Source organism: Labrus bergylta, chromosome 14 (assembly GCF_963930695.1).
Source record: "Labrus bergylta chromosome 14, fLabBer1.1, whole genome shotgun sequence".
Lineage (NCBI taxonomy): Eukaryota > Metazoa > Chordata > Actinopteri > Labriformes > Labridae > Labrus > Labrus bergylta.
In genome coordinates this window covers 17,934,721-17,950,617 of record NC_089208.1, presented here as the reverse complement: position 1 = coordinate 17,950,617, position 15,897 = coordinate 17,934,721, and the positions used below count along the sequence as shown (strand labels likewise).

Sequence of the window (15,897 nt, the reverse complement as noted above, 5' to 3'; positions counted from 1 at the left end):
GTGATGATTGCAAATTCATATTTCACGTTACACATCTGGCTCCATATGTTTGTGGGGAATATGGGCAGTTTGATTTTTGAGCAAATTTTTAGATGCAAAAAATTGCCATGAATTGAACTGACCCTAAAAATGTGTTCTCACTCAAATGCCATGCTGTCACTAAAAGGTCGGCACTGACCTTTTCACACGATCCTCTACTTCTGTCCCGCTTCATTTAACAAACCACTGTAGGGAACATCAGATGTGAACATTTCTCCAGAGATGCCGAAATGATAAATTATTCATTTCAAACCGTCTACAAGACGTTTGCGTGAAACATCAGCCTCTAACTTCGGTCTGCTAATTATGATTTGATGAGCAAAGCACATCTAAATCAGGCCCACAAATTAACTATTGAAAATCCCAAGCCTACACTTGTCACACATACGAATAATTATTACTCCATAAATTAAAACCTTTGGTATGCAGTGTGAGATATTAATAAATGCTTACTGATTTGCAGGAGAGTTTTAACTTTTAACTTTTTTCTGAGGTTAGAGTTTCACATCACACATCAGGGCACTATGATTTTAAAATGATTATTAAAAAAACGGTTCAAGCATAGCTATATCATTTTTTACAATGTAAATATTGAAAGGCATTTTGATCATATCAGATTCACACTAACACACTTTGTTTTAACATTAAATAGAGTAAAATCTGTCAGATTTGATATCAGATGTGACAACTTTAAACAACAATTGTTTCTTTTGTTTTTATGATCACTCATCCAGGGAGTACCTTTTCACAAAACCATTTTCCTTTTATAAATTCATCCACATATACTTGTGCAAAAGACAAAGGTCAAACTCTGTTTGGTGTTTTTTCAGGGCTTACCTTGACTAAATGTGTCGATGGAGTTGTTTCCCTGTCCCAGATTGACGATGTAGCCATGTTTGGGCTGGGTGGTGATGTGGAACATCAGGGAGGGCGGTCTGCTGTCTCTGTCCTCGACCCTCAGCCCTTTGGAGCTAATGGGGAACCCCAGGTGACCTGTGGCTAGGATCTTCAAAGTGTGGGCACCCTTATTCACCACAATCTGGGGGATACCATTGTCGATGGCCACAATGGTGATCCTCATGGTTTGAGGGCGCCGAGTCTCGAAAACAGTGTCCGGGAAAATATAAAAGTCAGTGTGTGTGCCATCAGTGACAGTAAATGAGAAGGAGTCTTCTGGTGACTCGGTTCCATCGTGTTTGTAGCTGATGAGGTTTTCATTGAGGTCTTGTTTGGTGAAGGTGGTGACAGGAGTGGACTTGTTGTAAAAAAGTTTACCATGAACAGGAAGCTGGGTGATGGTGAATTTCAGCAGTTTGTCCACTGTGTCCTGATCCTCAGCAGTGAGCTCAAATGGTGTAATCAACTTATTTTGCCCTTCTGTAACAATTAAACCATTGACAGTGACTACAGGTCTCTTGTTATCAACATCAACGATTGAGACTCTGAATGTTCTGAAGATAGGATTGTAGCCGTCAGTGACTTCAAATTCAAAGCTGTCCATTTTCACCTCGTCGTCTGATGTGTGGATGTAGTAAATCTTACTGCCAGCCAATTGGAGTTGGGTAAAAGACACAATCGGCATCCCAGGAGTATCTGTGCACTCCAAGTGGCCTCTGACAGGAGCCCTTGTCACAGTGAAGACTAAGTTCTCATCTGGGCTGTTGAGGTCAGTTGTGCTTAGAAGATCGGTGGTCAAAGTCACTCTTCCACCTTCTCTCAGTGACACACCTTTGCTGACAACATCAGGGAACACCATGTCAATACTGCCTATAGTAATGTAGAAGTAACGATCAATCAGTGGGTTCATTCCATCAGTGACATCAAACTTGACCAGGTCTCGGATGCCCTCCTGACCGTCGTGCGAGTAAAGTATAAGCCCTGCATCAATTTCAGCTTGTGTAAAATTCATACCTAACGTGATGTTCTCAAGAGACCCAAAGGGTGTTTTTCTCTGCAGGAGACCTTGACCTGGCCCAAACCGGATAATATATGTGAGCGTACTGTCATCAGAGTCTAAATCTGTTGCTTTGAGTACTTCGTTGTTGATCTCTTTGGTCTCCCCAATTTCCACCTCCAGGCCGTCGTTGATAAGCATTCTGGGGGTCTCGTCGTCAACAGAGATGATCAAAACCATGGCTGTTTGCTGCACAGAGTACTTTCCGTCAGTCAAAGTGACATCAAAGCTGTCCTCTGTTGTCTCTGAGTCATCATGCTCATAAATAATACTTGATGCCTCCCTTATCTGCTCTAAAGTGAAATTAGTCACCACAACTGAGCCTGTGGGTAGCTGGTTCAAAATGGCACCATGTTTAGGAGGTTTGGAAATGATGAACATCAGCTCTTCAGGTGGAATATCTGCATCCGCCCCGTTCAGAATAGGAGTATCGATAACGATATTCATTCCCTCCATCACGACTATCTCTCTCAGATAAATTTCTGGCTTTTCATCATTTGATGGGATGATTACAATCGGGAAAAAAAGGTTCTCTGAGAAATTGATGCCATCAGAGCACCTAAATGTGAACCTGTCTTCCACTGGCTCTACCCCTTTGTGGATGCTCTGAACAAAGTAGATATTCCCCTCCCTGATGTCTCTGATGGTGAAGGCACTGATAGCTGTTCCTGACCTGGACTTTTCTGAGCCCGGGGCCGGTGATATATTCTCCACATAGCCGGCAGTCGGCTGGACAATGATGGTGCAAAGGATGTCATCGGTTGGAGTGTCATTATCATCAGCGTCCAAGTGCTGAGGGCCGATGGCGTATTTCTCCCCTTCAATGACACTGAATTGAATCCCAACTCCGACCTCAGGGGCCTGGCTGTCAACAGGAAGGATAGTGACTCGAATGTGCACTCCGTTGACCTTATTTCCACCTACCGTCCATTCATCCGACATGTCTGTGAGGGTCAAATTGAAACCATCCAGCTGAGAGGCGAGACCTATCTCACCACCTGTATGTGCGTAAATAACAACACCATTAATAATGTCAGCCTGCGTGAACCTAGAGGCAGGCACTCCTTTGACCAATATTTCACCCATACGTGGGGGATCTTCCACAATAAAGGTCAGCTGGAGGTCATCTGTGTCATCATCATGGCCTTGGATGACATTAGTAGTGATTTCTGTGGCTCCGTTTTCCAGCACATCCATAAGAGAGCCGATTGTTCCAGCAGGCAGGCTGATGGTTGGCGTTTCATCATCGACAGGCTTTACATTAACTTTTACTGTCACTGTTACAACGTGAATCCCATCGCTTACATCCAGCTGGAATTCATCACTCTCCGTCTCCTCCCCACTGTGTGTGTATGAAATCTTTCCCTCTGAGATTTCCTCAAGTCCAAAAACACCTTTTTTCTCTAGGTCAGTAAAAGCGACCTGGACTTGGCCATGAATAGGGAGCTGGCTTAAAGTGAATGTAATCCCTTCCTTTTCTGTGTCTAGATCTGTGGCTTCTAGCTCAGCTATACTGATGATGTGCATACCTCGTTCAGACACCGTGAAGCCAGTGTTTGTAATCTGAGGGGGCTTGTTGTTGACTGGCTGGATGAAGATAGTAAAAGCCCCTTCGACGCTGTTACCAGCCGTGTCTTCAACAGTGTAACGAAATTGAACGACGTGGGCAGTAATTCCAAGCTCCACATTTGGGGGACCGTAGGAGATCTTATGGTGGTTTATTTGAGCTTGTGTGAATTCTGTGACCTCAGTGTCAGGGCTGTCTGTCAGAACCAGAGAACCAAAAACAACAGGGTTGTTTTCATCTGTGTCTATAGGGGGCTGGATTACAGTGTATTTAAGGTCGCGGTCTTCAGAGTCCAGATCAGTGTAGCGCAGAACTTCTTTGCTAAAGTGCGTGAGCTTGTATTCCTGCACAGTCATCTGCAGGGTGGTGCCTGGGAAAAGCTCGGGGGGTACGTCATCAATGGGTAAAACCCGAATAATAAAAGCACTCTCTCCTGACTCATTTGGGGGGTCATTGTCATCCTGAACTGTGAACACAAACTGATCCATGATGGTGTCTGTGTTGTGGGGGCCTGTGTGCTTGTAGAACAGCTTGTCATCGGTTATATCTTTCTGTAGCCACTCTGTCACTTCTTTCTCATACACTTCATCCTCAGCATTGAATTTCCAAGAGGAGGGGTCTTCTGGGGCATCAGACTGCCTTAAGAGAACTGTGCCAATGGTAGAAAAGGGAGGGACGATGGTGAATTTAATAGTTGAGTCCTCAGAGTCGATGTCAGCAGCGCTAAGCATGAGTGGAGATATTGGCATCATCTGGTTCTTGAACAGCACCAGGCCAGTGTTTGCGTTTATAATCGGGGGCTCGTCATCAGTGGGAACAATTGTAATGGGGAACAGGAATTCTACTTCATTTTTCCCATCCGACATCTTAAACACAATGTTGTCACTGTATGTGTCACTGCCATCATGTTGGTACACAACAACCCCGGTTATAAGATCAGCTGGCGTGAATAATTTCCTCTGAGAACCAAGCACCATGAGGTCCCCATGGCGCAGCCCATCCACTACTGTGATGGTGACGGAGTCCAGGTTGTCTTCGTCACTGATCTCCAAGTTGTCGGCACTGAAGAGAGGCCGAGATTGTCCCTCGTACAGCAGCTGACCCGTGTTACGTGTCACAACTGGGGCCAAGGTGTTCATCGGCTTCACGACTATCATAAAAGCAAATGGGTCTGAGACAGCCCCGTCTGTGTCCACCACTTCAAACTCAAGCTGGAAAATCCTCTCTGTGTCTGAGTCCAGGGAGGGGGGCTTGTAGGCTATTTTCAAATCACGCAGGTCTCTCTGGTAAAAGGATGTGATGGGGAGGTTTCTATCATCTGTGCTAACAATGTAGCCCTCCTCATAAGACAGAGGAGAAGTTATGTTGAAAATGAGCTCATCTGAGTCTGACTCGGCATCATCAGCAGCGATCATATCAGGAGTGAGTGCTGTCATGACAAACTGACTGACCTCCATCATCATCATGGACACAAAGCTGGGTTTGGGGGGAGTGTTTTCTTCTCCCTCTTTGATACGAATCATGAGATGGAAATACTCCTGTTTCACTAGGTTGCCTTCCTTATCGTGCAGCTCTACAACCATGGGCACATAGTCCCTGTTTGGAGACTTCAGCCCAAACGTGTGCTCGTAGCGGATGTCAGCTTGTGTGAATTCATCACAGTCCATCATCTTGGAAAGTTTACCCGCGTCAACGAGTCTCCCATATCTTGGAAGCGTGCTGCCACTGGACAGGGAGGACACCTCGCATTTGTGTGAGTCTCTATCATAGGTAAACTCTACAATCTTCTTATCAATAGGGTTACTGGTCCCTTTGAGATTATCGACAGTGAGAGGCATGTTTTTGGTGAGTAACTCAAGCTGAGTAAAAACTACTTCAACCTCCATCATAAACGGGATTATAACGGTTTCTGTTTGCGCGTCATACCTGAGCTGCAGCCTCACTCTGTCTTTGGCCGGACTCCTCGAGCCGTAGTGGGAGTATGTCACGTCATTGGGACCGAAATCACAAGGAAACTTTTTGGGAGAGAGATGCCCCGGTCTCTGTGAGAGCGGATCGTTATCCAAGACGGTGATGCTGCACCGGTCTCCCGGCTGCGTCTGAATCACCAAATCATTGATGGGATCGATGAAGACTGCTCTTCCGAAAGGCACGCGTATTCCGTTATTTGCCACCAAGATTGCATCCTCTGACAGTTCAGATCTCAGTGCGTAAAATAATCCATCGCTGTCAGGCTGCGTGAAAACGATACCTGTGAGTGAAAAACACAGGAGAAGTCTATGGAGCATCTTGGCAACGGATGAGATCCAAACCATCCGAAAACTGTCACTCTGCCAATGAGAGATTGAGCCCTACTCCGGTCCTTTTTTTTTTTTTTTTCCTCAAAAAAGTTTAAATCCCAAAAGTGTTGGGAGTCAGCTGGATGCCTACACGGTGGTTCCCATGCATCTATCCTCCCGGACCCTCGACATGCTCAACGAGAATAGCGCGCAGGATTTTTAACTTCAGACACTTGAGAGCCTGCGTAAAAGTGCCACCGCCCATCGCTGCGCACATTGGAGGATTTTTAGGGCTTGTTATCTCTGAGTTTCTGCCACTGGGCAGAACAGCTGACAATCAAAGGGAGGCGGGGCTGTGTGGTGGGTTGAATTACACAGATGCAATTCATTAAGGTTTTGCCTTATAATTCAGTTACTCCTGTCTGGAATATACTTATTCTATACTTATACTTACTTGTTATGTAGAGTACTAATCTTTGTGGACATACAGACTCTGATGAAATTGAGAGAAACGTCCAAATTGTTACCCAGAGGAAAGATTGTCAATATTTTACTTATGAATGTTAACTTACTCTACCTATTTAATTATTTAACTGTCTTGGTTAATATGAAGGTTATTGGTCATTTATTGCTTGCACACTATACATACGATTCATGCAGTGAATTGTTTGTCTTAAATGACTTTTATTCATTATGGCTATGATTTTTTTTTTTTTTTTCACATAAAAGCTCAGGGACATCCTGTTTCCAATATAACATACTGCTTAATTCTAGGTCTGCATTTCCAGTGTGATCATTCATCATTGTTGGATGTCATCTCTCTTTCTCTCTTCCTTCCTCGCTCTAAGTAATCCTGGACTTTCCAGACACAAAAAGAAGCTCATTTATGCATATCCAGTGAGCACAAATGATTTTGCACGTCATGTCATGTCGTGTCCTTGGAATTTTGAAAGTTTTGAGTACATTGAAAATCCACTGAGAGCCAAACTTTATTATACAGGACACTTGAGCACAGAAAATAGATTTTTGCTTGGTTGTAAAGTTTTATATTTCCAGTAACACAGCCTTGAGAACAAAAAGTGAAATGGGTTTTCACTATATTCAATCAATGGCAAAAAATATGGATAGGATGTGAAACTGATCAGATAATTGTTTGGCTTTGGGCCTTATTCCCTAAATAAAGGGAAGCTGTCATTAGTCTGCTTGTTATTGGCTCATTAATCCTCTCTAATGCTCCTCTTAAGATGCTCTAACCGCACATTTCCTGCACAAAGCTTAAGTGGAAATAAGCTGAAAGAATCCAAAAAGCTAGGTTGTTTAGCTCCTATTAATTATCAAGTTATTTATTTGCTGTATGGGCTGCTGAAACATCCTGACCTTCACTCAAGCAAGAAAAAAAAAGTGTTGAAAGCTTCGTCTAGTAGTTTCAGTAAAGAAGGATCCTGTTCTTGTTGGTAGATAATGACAAGATAAGATTTAAGTTAGAAATGCATTTATCTGAAGGAATTCCTATTGTTGGATTGCTCCAGAAAATGAAAGCTATGGTGTTAGACCTTGGTTGCCTTTTAAGTCAAAGGCTTAGTCATTAAAGACGGGCGCTGTACTGTAAGTGTCTTTTCTTGCTTCGATATTCTAGCATGTTGCAAAGAAGTTTGCATTGACACAGGCAAATGCTGCAATAAAAAAAAAGCATGGCTGCACTTTGTGACATCAAAACTCCAGTCTGCTAATTTTGATGAAATATAAGCCCTTTTTTTTTGTAAAACTGTAAAATTTGTCATACTTTTGTAAAGCTTTAAGAAGTCTCTCAAAAGAGGTAGAGTGTGAGGAAAATGGACATGTAACTATTCATGCAAATGCAGTACGAGGCAAATTCATAAAGCAGGTCTATTTCTATTGAAGGCTCTTTTTCCCATGGAAGAACCTACAAGTTGTAAAAAGTTTCACACCACTTTTTCTAAACCTGACAGCCTGTGGTCTTTCAAATCCTCACACATAAGCCTGTACCTTAGAAGTTCTGCTGCTTGTCACTGCATTTTCTCCTTGACTCACCACCACCCATGTTTAAAATGCCAGGTGATTAGAGGGTTTCTGGTGCCTTGTTATTTCAAAGTACATGGCACCCTGAGCTTTTCCAGCTGTCATACTCTTTATATGCGCTGGAGCATTCATTTTTGTGCCCTCACATGAGAGAAAGAATTCTGATACATATTATACGTGTTAGATGTGCATGCATGTACAGTACAAAATGATTACAAATAATGAGGAAGAGAGACAGATGTGGTGATTGGGAAAAAGAGGGAATGTGAAGACTATTGAACATTTTCGCCCAGATTTTTCAAACAAAGTCTTTGCATTTCATTACATTATCATCCCTTATAATAGGAACAGCATACACGAGTCCACATGATGTCTTGAGAAGCACATATTTACAAGTGATTTTCATTTTTATATGAGACTCAAAACATTTAATCAGTTCCCCCTTCGACTAATTATCCCAGAAAATCCGACTCATCCCGGCATCCTCTTGCTCTCACCTGCTTAGCATACGGAAACTTTAGTAAAGTCCAGCCTTGGATATATGACATATTCATAAAGTGAGGGGAAATGGGGCAGCAGCTGCTCGGTTGTGATAAGGCCCCTCATGGAGATTCAGGAGTTTGAGCCTGCATGTGAATGTAGAAGATTCAAAACTGTGAAGGAATGAGACAGTAGGAGGGGTTGAGTACCATCAGATTGCTGCATGTGCATTACATCTGTGCAGGTTCAATTGAATAAATATCTCTTATCTGGAAGGTAAATCAAAGCAGTTTTTCTCAAACATTGTGTTGAAGCAGCCAGAGTTTACCGGAGCAGATTTACATATTTGTGATTAGAAAATTGCTTTTGATTTGTGTTGTTTACCCTGTTAAGGGTAAAAAAAAAAAGGCAGGCTTTTTTCTGATGCTTGGTCAAATGTTTTTTTAAGTGGTTACCAGGAGGTAAAACTATTAAATATCCTTCAAATTGTCCCAATAATGACGGTTAACACAACAATAATTGTCCCTGCATGGCTGAGCCACCCAACATGTGACTGTACTGCTCTGAGAAAATTAGCTTTTTTTGTAGACACACACCACCCACACACTTTTAGTCCAACCAGAATAAAGATGAAAGCATTTTGATGTGAAATGCTGTGATGAAGCTGAGGGGAGATTTGGTGCTTCTCGTTTCTCTCTCACTTTCAAACGTGCTTTCTACAGACGTCCAGCGGTGTCTGAGCGCATGAGGAAAAAGTCAGGTCATGATTCAGCTGCAGTGTTGGTTGTATCCTGGTCACATTGCTTTTTAAAAAAAATATTTGAATAAAAGTACTGAAAATATAAACAATGTGAAATGATTAATTGTTGTGGATACCTTTGAGGCAAAGCAATAATTTCTTGTGCATATACAATGTTTACAATAAAATCAGCACATTTATGGGTACATGTACTTCATCACTGTCATTGAATGCTACTTTATAGCTTTATTTTCTACATTTTTCTACATGCAGAACCCCAACATATTCAATAATATTTTTCCACACCTGAGCTACTTGCTGAACTAATCTTTCACATTAGTATAGTCTAAATTATTCTAATTCTAATTATGTTGTGTGTGAAGATACATGCCATTTAACAAAAGTTATCACTTTAACACAAGGTGCCACATTTAAAAAAAAAAAATAGACACACTTTAAACACAACATATACACAAAGAATGACATAAAAACAGACATAATAGGGCTGCAGGTTCTTCATAGTTTGTACTAGAGGGATGTTCAACAAAAATGTAAAAATGACATGTGCAGCAGTTTGAGGTAGTAGGCTGACTTTGAATTTTCCTCAATGATAAATACATTTAAAAGCAACTGGAACAAATGTTTTTTTACAAATATTTTTCTTTGCAGAAGGGACTTTGTACCTTACTTCTGAAGGCAGAAGCTGAACGTGGTGATTTAATGGATGACTGTGGTCCTCTGAAAGTCCCAGTTAGGAGTCGGGCTGCCTTTTCATGCAGATGAGATAGTTGAGTTTGAATATAAATGATGCATTAGTGAAGTTTAGGATACAAAAAGCTCATAAAGTAGAAAGATTGGCTCCTGTTGATCATCTCTAACATCAAAATGCAGCTTAAATATGAATTGATCATGAACAGTAATCCAGTAAAGTGATATGAATCTCTGAAACACTGCACAATTAGCATACTTATTTAAGTGTTTGTATGTTTAAATGTAATTTATGTTTGGCAACCAGTTTCTCCGATAGGCCTATGTGTGTTTTTGTAGCTCATTTTAATTGTTTGTGTGTACTATAGTTATTGAATGACCTGCAGGAGGAGATTGGGGAAGCTAACACACTGTCTTCTAAAGGTCACTTTTGAAAAATGATTATTTGAGACTTACTTTAATTGATTTTATGGTTTTATTGTTCTGTTATTATGTGTTGTGTTCTGAAGTTTTTTTTTTTTTAATCAACTGTTGCTTATTGGTTTTTAATTGTGTGTAACGTGCTTGGTAACTTATTTTGAAATGCGCTATAAAAGTAAAGGTATTATTATTTATTTGTATTATTCTTATCATTAATCATGCTGGGATAGAAGTATAAAACGATGTGTTTTTAATTTGACTACACATGTATGCTTATGTCCTGTTCTTCGCTTAGACATTAAAAAAGAAAGTAAAATAATAATAACAATGATTAGAAGTACAAGTTAAGGATGTGAATAGCTACGTGTTCTGTCGTTTCCTCATACAGACACATCACACAGCTGTTCCTCTCCTTCTTTCAACGCTCAGCATCAATAAAAGGGGCCTTTCTCTTGTCACTCTCCGCTCTGTCCTCTCTATCTCCCACACAGTACACAACCTGTTGCTTCTTGAGGCAGCCCACACATAAAATCAACAGCCCCACGTACAAACCCGCTGATTTTACCTTACTGCAGAACCAACCTGCAATTACATCCTGTCTGGGTCAGCTTAAAACGTTTAATGGGAAACCCCCTCCCAGTGCGCACACACATTCACACAAAGACCAACAAACAGGTATACATTCACATCTGGTCCAGCTTTGTTCCCATATTACAGTCTGTGCATTCAGAGGAAACACTAGGAACTCTTCCTACGAACAGGGCATCTGAGCGCTGCCGCCGCTCTGTAATCATCAACACAATGACCGTGTGAGTTTACACAAAGTGGCGTTCTGGTAAACGTTTACTGTCTGGTGAAACTGCCAATTTGTTCCTGTGTCTCACACATTCATTTGCATTACAAATGACAACGCTGCTGTGGGTTTTTGCCTTTCAGTTAAAGGCACAAGGTTATTATTATAGGAGAGGGGAATTGGGTAAGTATCTGTTGTTTCTGTGATTTTGCTCCTACATTAATTGGCTGGAAAATTGTGAGAAAAGACCTTCAGCATGCTTCTTTGCATTTTTCTGGCTTTTGAAAAAAGCCTCAATTTTTATGGCCCACTGGCTACGAAGAGCCGATCTGACATCTCAAGTTTTGCATCTTTTTTGACAACCACTGACTTTTAAGTTCTTTCACACTCCTCTAGATATACATAATGACTTGTTTACAGCTGATGTGTGGGACTTTTTTCTCAGCTGGTGGGCTTTGCGACATGCTCCCTTACAGAGCAACTTCTCTCTATTTCATGTGATTTCACAGAGCTGATGACTCTAATAAGGGACATGCCTGCCACACTCCATCACACATCAGACAAAGCTCTCAGCCCTGCAGGCAGAGTCAAGTTGCAGTCGTGGATGTCAGCTGTGATAGCTTCTTGAAGGTTAACATTTGTTACAGTACTTTTACAGCATGTTCTTGTTACAGAGACTGATGTTCTGGACCAAAGATAAAAATGGAGAAAGAGATGCACAAATAAATCCTTTTCTGAATCATAATTTTGTAGACTTCCTCTGAAGTGTTTTCTAGTTTCGTATATATCTTTTGAAGCACAAGTGGTCCGATAGAGAAGAAAAGTTGCTGTTATTTATTCTTAAAATGAAGTAAAAGAAAGAAACGTGAGGGTTCAGTAATTAACATAGCAGTAGCAATTAAGAATGTCTAAACCAAATCAGATTATGTTGCTCATTATTCATACGCTTCATCATAACCAAAAGATTTAATTTGTGGATTGAAAAAGTAAAAGAAACCCACCAAATCCTCTCAGTTTTAAAGAGACAGAACAGTCATAATTTCCCTCTTAAAAAGTCAGGGAGTTGGAGTTATAATTCTTTTTTAAAGGATACTGCCATCTGGTGGTGAAGAGTGATAAAAGCATTCAACAAATAAGCTCCCTACTTAACTTCAGGTGCACTCACACTAGGCCCAGTTGACCTAAGTTATGTGCTAAATGTTACCAGGTATTAACATTAAGTTTGTATTACGGACTTGACAGATACAGTATGACTCATGCATTCAGAATTAAAGCTGAATATAGTCTTAGTTTATATGTGGGTCTAACAGTCACACTATAGGGTCGATTTTTATCATGCCACTGATATTGAGGTTTTTGTTGTCTCAAGTCTGAGAGTGGGAAACAGGATCAGTAAGCTATTAAAAAAGGAACTTTGACAATACAAAAATAAATCTATGTTCAACCTGCAAGCTGCCTCCACTCCACATTTTCACTCTTGCACACATTAGACCAGCTTCAGAGTCGAAAGGAAATGAGAAGGTACTTATACCAAAACAAGCAGTAGGAAGGCATCTCACACTATGAGTAAAAAAGAAAGGAATAAAAAAATGTTTTTAAACAGGTTTGAATGAAAAATCAAAAAAGACACGCTCAGTGGGTGTTTGATCCAAAAATCACGAAAGGTAAGGAAAGCAAAACTAGATCCGCACACCGAGAAGCTCCCGTTTGAAGGATTTATGAAGTGACGTTTGGAGCAAACATGCTCTTCCTCCGACTGTAGTCACTTAATAAATCCTTCAAACCTTTTTTTGTCTCCCTCACAACAGGTTTTAAACATATGCGGCACCAGGGCCAGCCTAACATGCAGGACAGTCATAAGTAACTGATGCGCATACCTAAGTAACCTTGACGATGGTAATAGGCATCAATTTTCTTGTTTCTCCCCCTCTTTACAGAGTTAAATCCCACAAAGAGACTGTGTGACTCTGTTAAAGACAGACCTTCAAAAAGATAAAAATTCAGCTCTCCCAGCTGACCTCAGGGTCAGGGAGATCAGAGAGGGCAGCTGGTTTCAAGGTCAACATCCATCTGTGTCACACTGTTTACCTTTACTGCAGCTCTGTTCTTTATTCTGCCAATCAGCTGTTCCTCGTCCACTAACACCTGCAACACACACATTCAAACAGAAACACACACGCACACACACACACACACACACACACACACACACACACACACACACTGCATAGAAAAACATAAGGTCAGTAAAGCAGTGAGATCTATGTTGCTGAAGGAATACTAAGATGTATAACAAACTGAATCATCGCTTCATCAGCTATACACTTTGGCTTTACGTGTTGTGCAAAGATGACATGTGGAGATCATTCTAAATACATAAATATATAGGCTACAGAAAGAAAGAAAGAAAGAAAGAAAGAAAGACATGTGTACATCATACAATTTGATAAAAGTTACAGGATCTGAAAATGTGTACATGGGTATCAAATTTTATTGCAATTCATTAGCTGTCAAAACATTTCAAGACAAACAAATGATTAGAGGGAAAATCAGTGGCTCACCACAGAAAGTAGTGGGACCATGAATGTCCATCCATCCATTATCTATACCGCTTTTCTCGTCTGGGGTCACGGGAGCCAATCCCAGCTGTCATTGGGCGAGAAGCGAGGTACACCGTGGACTGTTCCCAAGTCAATCACATTCACAGGGCTGACATATAGAGACAGACAATTAACTACACTCACATTCACACCTACGGGCAATTTAGAGTCATCAATGGAACAAACAGACATGTTTCTGGCCTGTGGGTGGAAGCAGGAGTACATGGAGAGAACCCACGCATGCACAGGGAGAACAAGCAAACTCACTGTATAAAGGCCCAGTTCAACAGAGATTTGAACCAGGAACATCCTGCCAACAGCGCTAACTACCGTACCACCGTGCAGCCACCACGAATGTCCACTTCCTTAAATACTTGTTTAGATAATTCACTCTGGATCAAGGTGATGGACAGAATGATTGCCCTCCATAGATTCCCACTGCAAGTAGCCTTTAAAAAACAACAACAACAACAACAACAACAACAACAACAACACAGACATACAGAGTCGTTATGAAGCTCTACGTTATAGCCCTGTTCGCTGAGGCTGTTATCACAGGGACAAAATATGCTGATGCTGGTAAAATAAACCCACTAAAACTTATTTGCTCTCTCTGTTTTGACCCAGCTTCATGGATATGGTGCAAAAAAGCTAAACTCAGCCTGTGGCTGCTGTGTCCTTAAAACACACTCTCCAAGCGGTTTATTAATACTCCCACAAGCCCACAAGAAAGTTGGTGCAGAGAGAGAGAGAAGAGATATAAAGTAAAAAAGGGATTATAAAAGATCAGCTAGAGGACTGTCTCAACACATTTAGGAGACCGCTTAACTCAAAGACCAAAAAAGAGTTTAGTGAAGCAACTTTCTAATACTTTTAAAACTTTAATTTTCTCTTTCTCCCTGGGTGCAAAGTACAAATCCTGCAAACTCCCGGCACATTCCTGTCATAGATGAGACATGCAGTAGGCTATACAAAAGAAATGTGCAACTTTTGCATTTGAATGCGATCTTGGCTTTTACCTGTATCACATGCCTTAATCTCAAATAAAGAGAATACAGTGGCCTCAGGTTAGTTCACTTACTGTTTAATATAAGCTTAACCTACATATAACATGTAGAATACACAAGTGACACAGTTTGACTACAGGAGTGAGATAAAGCAACAGCTTCTCTGTGATAAGAGCAGTCTTATCACAGAGAAAAGGATGACACACTTACAAAAACCTGAAAAGGCTCTTCAGATGCAGAAAGAACTGAGTCATATCATATCAAAGAGATGGCATTCATAGACATGAATAGGTTAGTAAAAGGCAGAAGGTATTTTCCATTAACTTCTCAGTGGGCCGATGATTCATCTATTGAATATGATGTAAAAGGATCATTTGGATCTAAAGAGCTTGTGAGCATGAGATTTGTTATAAATGTCGTCCATTCTTTTCTATTTTTGTAGCACGTGTTTTCCATCAATGTCTTTCCTTCGTTACAAACCATGCTTTGGTGCCTTCCCTGCAGTTTGTTCAATTTTCTTTCTCCCGTTAAGTTTTCTGGGTGGAGGTTTTTCCTTATCCAAAGCATGGGTGTAAAGATGAGCAGTCAACTTGCCCAATATTGAACATTGCCCAGTATTGTTTGGACAGTATATTGTACATCAGCCACTTGCACTTGTCATATTGGGGTGATTGTGGCCGAGTGGTTAGATAGCACTCCCCCAGTACAGAGGCTATTGTCCTCGAAGCTGGTCGCCCAGGTTCAAATCCCACCTGTGGTTCCTTTCCCGCATGTCATTCCCCACTCTCTCTCTCGTCCCAATTTCCAACTATATCCCATTTCCTGTCTCTACAATAAAGGCACACAAAGCCCTACCAAAAAATAAATAAAAAAAGAGTAAAGATCCTCACATTACATTTGTGATTCATATCTAATGAAAGATTATTAATCGTATAATATGAAATGACAATGATCAAATCTGTAATTGGATGTTTTAATGTTTGTAAACCAATAACAAAGTGACTAGTGAGACCCTAGCTGCTTTAATAACACATTAAATATCTCTCTCTAAACCAGAGGATCAGATGCTTAAATTTACACCACTTGGCAGAGTCATATGGAGTGTTTTCCTCTCAGTGCTGACTTACTGAAAACTGCTTCATGTCTTAATCTTCGGTGTGCCTCCATATTCATTCTTCATCAAGCTCAATTGAAGGCATTTCACATGAAACAAGAAAAAAGTAGTTCAACATCTGCTGTCCTCCAGCTGTAATTCTGGTTGTCAGACAGCA

The 15,897-nt window shown here is 40.9% G+C and overlaps 1 protein-coding gene across 1 annotated transcript in view; it reads right to left on the bottom strand.

The window, feature by feature from the left end:
* The window catches only part of frem2a (FRAS1 related extracellular matrix 2a), a 65,902-nt gene extending 55,180 nt beyond the window's left edge, over positions 1–10,722 (bottom strand). The window contains exon 1 of the mRNA XM_020650101.2: positions 877–10,722. Within this exon, the coding sequence (XP_020505757.2) occupies positions 877–5,875 (4,999 nt within the window). The 5' untranslated portion in view covers positions 5,876–10,722. The remainder of the gene's footprint in view (positions 1–876) is intronic.
* Positions 10,723–15,897: the final 5,175 nt, after the last annotated feature.